The sequence below is a fragment of the Gymnoscopelus microlampas genome (assembly GCF_963454915.1).
Source record: "Gymnoscopelus microlampas genome assembly, chromosome: 9".
In the NCBI taxonomy this organism is placed as follows: domain Eukaryota; kingdom Metazoa; phylum Chordata; class Actinopteri; order Myctophiformes; family Myctophidae; genus Gymnoscopelus; species Gymnoscopelus microlampas.
In genome coordinates, this window is record NC_139946.1 from 30,887,068 (window position 1) to 30,894,376 (window position 7,309).

Genomic DNA, 7,309 nt, shown 5'->3' on the forward strand with positions numbered 1-7,309 from the left:
AACGGACAAAAAACTAACAAAAAAAAATTAAGAATTACAACCAAGCTCTTGGTGCTATATCCCATTCTATTCGAAGACTTGATGTAGGGGGTTGGAACATAAAATTATGTTTAAGCTATTCCCTTCCCCCCATGATATTTGTAAGCGTGTCTTTTTATATATAAATATATATAAAATTATTGTTATTATTATTATTATTATTATTTCCTGGCCAGCTACGTGTCTGACTAGACATCATGTACAGTACTTAAAGTGAAAATAAAGTTATTTATCTAAGAAAGAATTATAAGCTGATCGAAACTATGTTTTGTTTTGTATTATTATGAAACAATTCAGTGACTCACCGATTGCACAATAAAGTCTATGATTCAACGTATTTTGGGGGAATATAATCACTAATGAATGTTTGTTTTTTCTTTCTTTTCTTTTAATGAAAACTATTTTACTGCTGTTTCTCAGCAGGGTCATTTTGTAAGCTCCGCGCCCCCCGCGGGTGAGTCGAGTACCCCGGAAGGGATGGAGGGAGGGTTAGGGGGTGGGGGATGATTCTCTATGTCAGTCAGACACTCAGGTCTCTGGTCATGTTGAGTTCATTGGCTGTGTAGGAGCCACTAAACCTCTCACCTCTCAGTTAAGTCCCTTCTCCCCATGCACACCCTGCCATCCAAGTCTCAGTCCTGTCGTGCAGAGCCAGGGTCACCTCTGTATGTCACTTTTTATTTTTCTTGCCCCCCCCCCCCCCCCCCCCCCCCCCCCCACCCCCCACTGGTCACATTAAGAATTTTTCTCTGTTCACGGGTAAATGTACTTTATTTTTCATTTCATTTTGTGTTTTATCCTTTTAAAAGAGTTTTTGATTTTAAGCTTGTCATGTTACTAAACTAGAAATCACACAGCTATTATTTTCTTTGAGAAAGAAAAGTTTTTTTTTGTTCTATAATATTGTATTTAATGTTTTTTTAAATAAAAAATGAACACTATTTTAAGTTATTGTCCTAGTTGTCATTTGTGTCAACCTTCTACATTTTCACATTAGTTAAAAAACGCCTAAATGTTCAAAGCAAGACTCATCGATAGGCAATAAAAGATAATCTCCAAATTCCTCTTTCATAATGAAGTGGTTTAGGCATATTGGTAATTAGAACGGGGATCAGTCTGGCACAAGTCCTTGAATGCAATCAGGCTCCCCTCAGTCTTGGAATGTGGCAAAGAGGATAAAGCAAAGGTCCAATTTGTAAAGAATAAAAATAAATCTGGTGGTGCCAGGCAGGCTGGCAGTGGGCACGAGAGGTTGAGGCGAATTCCTGTGCCCGACCAAAGCAAACAGGGAGCGGGTCAAAAGGCAGCATAGCACAGGGCCAGCCAGAGCCATGTCCTGGCGAACTGTCTAAAGTTAGACAACACCCCCCACTCACACACATACACACACACTTTAGATCACCGTGATAACACTGCATGCATGAATGCTTGCACACAAACACACACTGAATATAGAAATGAGCTCCTCGGGCAATATCCACACAGAGACAGGATAGGACAGCTTCAAGTGTGTTTGTGTATGTGTGAATGAGAGCGTGCCTCTGTGTGTGTATGTGTGTGTGTGTGTGTGTGTGTGTGTGTGTGTGTGTGTGTGTGTGTGTTCTGATTGCACAATCATACACTTGAAGTGAAGTTACGTGTTATGTTTTGTTTTCTATGATTGATTTATCTCAGCCACAGCACGCACACACACACACACACACACGCGCGCGCACACACACACACACACACACACACACGCACACTGTATATGCCTGGGGCACAAGAGCACATAACTGAGGTTAAAGTTTTTATTAAATATAGCACTTTTTGTTTTTATACATTACATCTCAATTACAAAATGCGTATACAGTCACACGAGTGAGCATACAGCAAAATCCTCAGTGCTCATTCAACTCCCGAGAGTGTAAAAATGGACCTGGATTTTGCTGTGCAGTTAGTCACTTTGGAATAGACTCACATAAACAATTCTCTCTCCAACAGCAGCATGTAGACAGAGCAGAACACCCCCCCCCCTCCCTCCCTCCCTCCCCCCCAATAATACGCCACACGTCACAGTTCACAGTGGAACGCCAGAGACAAGCTCATCTCTTTGTGTTCCCAGTTGGAGAGATCAGCGCCGCAAAAGTGAAACAGCAACAAAGTCCTTTGACAGACACGTGGAACAGAACCGACAGTGGAGACACAAACATCGGAGGTAGGTTTAAGGTAGACCCGTGTGTGAGAGACAGGCGGCGCCGCTGGGAGGCCGCCCGTCAGCATATGCCGAGTCCCATTGGACCATGGGAGTCGTGTCAGATGTAGTAGATGATTCCCAAACTGAGAGCTTTGCATTTACTGGCATTTAGCTGAGTTGTATCATGTATCATGTATCATGTATCATGTCAGGGATACCAACCAATAACAAACAATAACATTTAGAAATCCTTCTAAATGACGATTTGGTCACCCAGTGCTTTTGTTGCTTGGATTCTGTGACGAACCAAGCCGCCAAGCTGACCCTATATACACTTTATGTACAAATACAAATAATAATATTATTAATAATAACAATAAGGTAAACTGAATATAAATACAAATGTCATAATACAATCAGAAAATAAATAAGGCGTAAGAGTTATGCATAATAGATGCATATAAAATACAATACAAAACAATAAAATAAAAATAGATTTTTGTCTACTCTTTGGTGGGTGGGGGTGGGATGGGGACAACAGTCCCCCACAATGACAGTGTACCTGAATCAAACACCACCATGGATGGAAATAAGAACAATCAAATAAAAATAAATAAATAATAGCTATAAAAAATAAAGAGTGAAAGAAAAATCAGTGGCTTTTCGTCCTTTGATGCGCTCTGGCTGGCTGGACTTTTTAAGGGCACTCTGTGTCTCCTGGGAGGTCTGCGGAACCCAGAATCCGCTTGCCGTTCCAAGGGGAAACGCACCAGCATCGACCCCTCTGTCCATCCAGAGAAGACTCACACTGGAGGGAGGGAGGGAGAGAGAGAGAGAGGTTTGTTATCATATCCCAGTTCCTGTTCATATATGACCCTGGCACGTACATCAGTGGTGGACAGTAACACAGTACTTGAGTACTGTACTTAAGTAAAATAATCTAGCATCTATACATAACTTGCGTATTTGTACTTTTTGGATACTTTTTTTGGGTGACTTTCACCCCACTACATTTCAAAGACAAATATTGTGACTCCAATGCATTTCTAGGAAGGGAAAAAGTATGTTATGAAATATAGTATAGTGTATAGTATAGTATAGTGAAAGTAGCAGATTGCTTTTAATGTGTTATTTATTTTAAATACAGCAATGCATTGATATTAAAAAGGTTGAGTAATATTTGACCAGGTTGTATCTACACTCTGACTCAAGTGCTGGAGTTGAGTACATTGTCCACCACTGATGTACACACACATACACGTGCGTGTGCGTGTGTGTGCTCGTGTGTGTGTGTGTGTGTGTGTGTGTGTGTGTGTGTGTGTGCAGGAGCCGTGGGAGTGTGGCAGTAGGGCGAGCCGGGCAAGAGTGCATGCACACGTGTACAGTCATGCCGCAGCCATGGGAATGACATCACAGTCCAGCTAGCTCAGTATACTCTGAGGTGTAAACACAGAGCTGAACAAATCCCTGCCTCACACACACACACACACACACACACACACACACACACACACACACACACACACACACACACACACACACACACACACACACACACACTGATATTCTGTGGTTGACACAATCTAGGCCACATAAACACACAACTAGGTGAGATTCTTTCACTCTGACTGGAGTAAAGAATCCATCCAAAAAGGCCAAAACACACACGCACGCACACACACACACACACACACACACACACACACACACACACACACACACACACACACACACACACACACACACACACACACACACACACACGCACGCACAAACATCCAGAGATATACATATTTACATGGGGTGCCTACCTGCTTGGCTTTGTATAGCCCGTGTTTGTCACAGTTTGGGAGGTAGAATCTAGTCATCTTGTCTCCTAATTTCTGCTGTGATTTTGCAATCTTCTCCAAGGCTATCTGCAGCTCAATGTGGCAGGGTCCCTGGAGAGAGAGAGAGAAAGAGGGAGGGAGGGAGGGAGGGAGGGAGAGAGAGAGGGTTAGATGAGCTGAACACCATCTTGACCCCTGTCAACATACAGAAGCATCACATGACATGAGCCCCGTAGGAAGACTCAAAGACCTTTGGTTACAGTGCAGTAGGCATCATTTTGTCACTGACACCAACCATTTGGACTACTATCCAAAGCCATTTGAAAATTGTGACACATACACATACAGTATATGCATACACACGTGTGGAATTACACTCAGACATACACACACACTAGCTATTTCAAAAGGAATATGAGCTCCCCCTTGTGGTACATTAGTCACTCACTCTCCAAAAACCTCTCGCAAAAGTTGTCATAACATTACACAGCAAGCGGTTCTAATATGACTTTGCGTTTTTTACCTGCTCGACCAGTTTCTTGCGGATGGCGACGAGCTTCGCTTTCATGCTCTCCTGCGCGTTCTCGGCGGCCCTCGGGTCGTAGGGCTTGCTGACACTGTGGCTGCTGGGGAGGTAGAGGCTGGAGCCCGGGTCCGAGACGGTGGCTGCGTTCTCCATCTCAGGCTGATCTGGCTCTCCCTGGTCTGGAGAAGGAGAGCGGGCATGAATGGATTTTTAGTCTCGCTTGACTATGTTAAATGAACGCCGTTTTATAACGTATGATTTCATTAGATTGTGCTGCTGAATGAAGAAAAACAAGAAAACGAGTTCGCCCATGCAATTGGCTTTTATGACCTAACGGTCATTCTAAAAGCCAATTGCATAGGCCAACTCGTAGCCGTAGGTAACCGGAAAGCTCGCCCCAAAACACGCTCGCCCCCATTTTTTTTCGCGGACCGCTTGCCCCCAGCGGTTCTTGTATTTGTTTTACTGAGGATAAGGTTAGAAATAAGTTTAGGGTTAGGCATAGTTTTACTGGGGTTTTGTTTAGGAATAAGGTTAGGTTTAGGCATAGTTTACTGAGGTTACGTTCAGGAATAAGGTTAGGTTTATGCATAGTCTACTGAGGTTACGTTTAGGAATAAGTTTAGGTTTAGGCATAGTTTAGTTTACTGAGGTTACGTTTAGGAATACCAGGTGGCGACTGTTCCGAGGCCGCCGGATTTTCCCCGGGGCGACCGTGTTTTGGGGCGAGCGTTTTAAGGGAGATACACTTAAATATTAGTTCGCATGGACTTCAGAATTCGGCGTACCTTGGCTTTGGGGTTCGGGGTTCCGTTCGGACTCCGTGGCGGTGGCTGTGCACACAGCCTGTCCCCTGGTGAGGGCGTGCAGCGGCCGGGGATCGCCGGGTCTCGGCGTGCACCTCAGCCCGGAGCCGCACGGTGCCGTGTAGATCCCGCACAGCTCTCCAGCCTTCAGGGCGCAGGCGAGGCAACACCCGCAGCCCGGCTCCCGCAGCACCTCGGCACATCCAGGCGCAACTGCCGGACATTCGTTCATCTTCTCGGGTGTGCACGGGGCGCAGCGGATCGGCTCTGGCCCCCCGGCCGGTACCGGGGACCCCAGCGACACCGCGGCCAGCACGGAGCACACGGCTGCCACTAGCACCACGACGTGATTTAAATATAATCCACTCATCATGGCCAAATGAAGGAACCCGGTTGCTAAATATAGACTTGTCAGATGTAGATCAAGGCAGGGGAAATAGGCTAATATTCAATTGTAAGCCGGATTCCAAAGGTTTTTCTTTTTTTGTTCAGTTGTTGCCTTCTTTGATTTTTTGGGGAAATGTCTAACTGTCCGTTGCGCGCAGCCGTATTTATAGTCGGGTCCTTGTTGTAAATGTTTGACGCATGGATCGACGTTATGAATGATTTCTGAAAAGAAGGTGTAATGATCCGATGGTCTCTGATTGGCCCGCGTTGTGTCCGGCCAGGGAGGCAGCTTATTTGAATACAACACGTAAATCACGTAAATATTTATTTTGGAACAGGCAGTGCCCCCTGCACGTCTTACGAACGAGTGACGACATCCGCGTGTGTTGTTGCGTTGCGAGAACACCACTTCTAATTCCACTGTGTAATTCCACTGTTGTTCTCAAACTTTGACATTTCAAGGACCCCCCTTAACTCTAACAGTATTCCATTTGTATACTTGGGCTTTGTATATACTTGTATACTGTTGGGCATACCATTTGTATATTTGGGCATGCATGTGCCCAAAGTGTACATGCGTGCACTTTGGGCTACTGGTTCTCAAACTTTTTCATGCCAAGGACCCCCAAATTGACCCTAATTAGCCCGCGGACCCCCATTTGAAAAGATATGCCAAGGACCCCCCCATAGGAGATTTTTTACGGCTCTAGCAGTGATTATCAACCATTTTAATTTCAAGGACCCCCAGTTTGACATGCATTATAGGCTCCGGACCCCCATTTAATGGTATTTTTTATCTCTGGGACCCCAATTTATATTGTAAAAATGTTAATCTAACGAGTTACAGACCGATAAGGGTAATTTTGTTCCTATCATTTAGCTGGGGACCCCCTGGAACTCCCCAAGGACCCCCTGGGGGTCCCCGGACCCCACTTTGAGAACCACTGCTTTGCCTACCTCAGAGAGTAAGTAGGCTAGTAGGCTACGGCTCTATTTTAGGTACAGTGTTTATTTAAAAAAAGGTTGGTGCCAATTATAAGTTCAAAGGACAATTCAATCGGTAATCTTTTTTAGTTGACCTCCAAACCAAAATAAAAGCCCATTTTATCCACAGCAAACAAGTGAACATCTATATTCAGGGACAATAATGCTATTCATTAGGGTTTTTGTTTTTGTTTTGTTTTAATTGTTCCTTCACAAACTTTTCTTGGAAACGAGCACAAATTAGCACAGATTACGCACGCACACACACACACACACACACACACACACACACACACACACACACACACACACACACACACACACACACACACACACACACACACAAACACACACTCAATAGAGCTGCTACGTGCTACTGAGAGACAGTCCTGTCCAGCTCTAATTTGACATGGGAAGGCATCCATGCATCCATGCATGATGCATTGCAGATCCAATTCAGAAATAGCTGCGCAAATGGGGGTCACCATTCACCGCCATGTGAGTCACGTCTCTGGGGCGCAGCCAGTGGTGTAAAAAGTACTCAAATTGTTTTTACTTTTTT

At 44.6% G+C, this 7,309-nt stretch overlaps 2 protein-coding genes across 2 annotated transcripts in view; one reads left to right on the top strand and one right to left on the bottom strand.

The window, feature by feature from the left end:
* The window catches only part of igfbp3 (insulin-like growth factor binding protein 3), a 20,902-nt gene extending 20,008 nt beyond the window's left edge, over positions 1–894 (top strand). The window contains exon 4 of the mRNA XM_084066886.1: positions 1–894. This exon is cut by the window's left edge and continues 2,599 nt beyond it. The gene's annotated coding sequence lies outside the window, so the exon portion shown is untranslated.
* Positions 895–2,077: 1,183 nt separating this feature from the next.
* igfbp1a (insulin-like growth factor binding protein 1a) lies at positions 2,078–5,905 on the bottom strand. The gene is made up of 4 exons (XM_084066640.1): positions 5,359–5,905; positions 4,568–4,749; positions 4,027–4,155; positions 2,078–3,023 (listed from the first exon to the last, which is right to left on the bottom strand). Exons 1-4 carry the CDS (start codon positions 5,747–5,749, stop codon positions 2,913–2,915), a joined length of 813 nt encoding a protein of 270 aa, XP_083922766.1. The 5' UTR covers positions 5,750–5,905; the 3' UTR covers positions 2,078–2,912.
* Between the last annotated feature and the right edge of the window lie 1,404 nt (positions 5,906–7,309).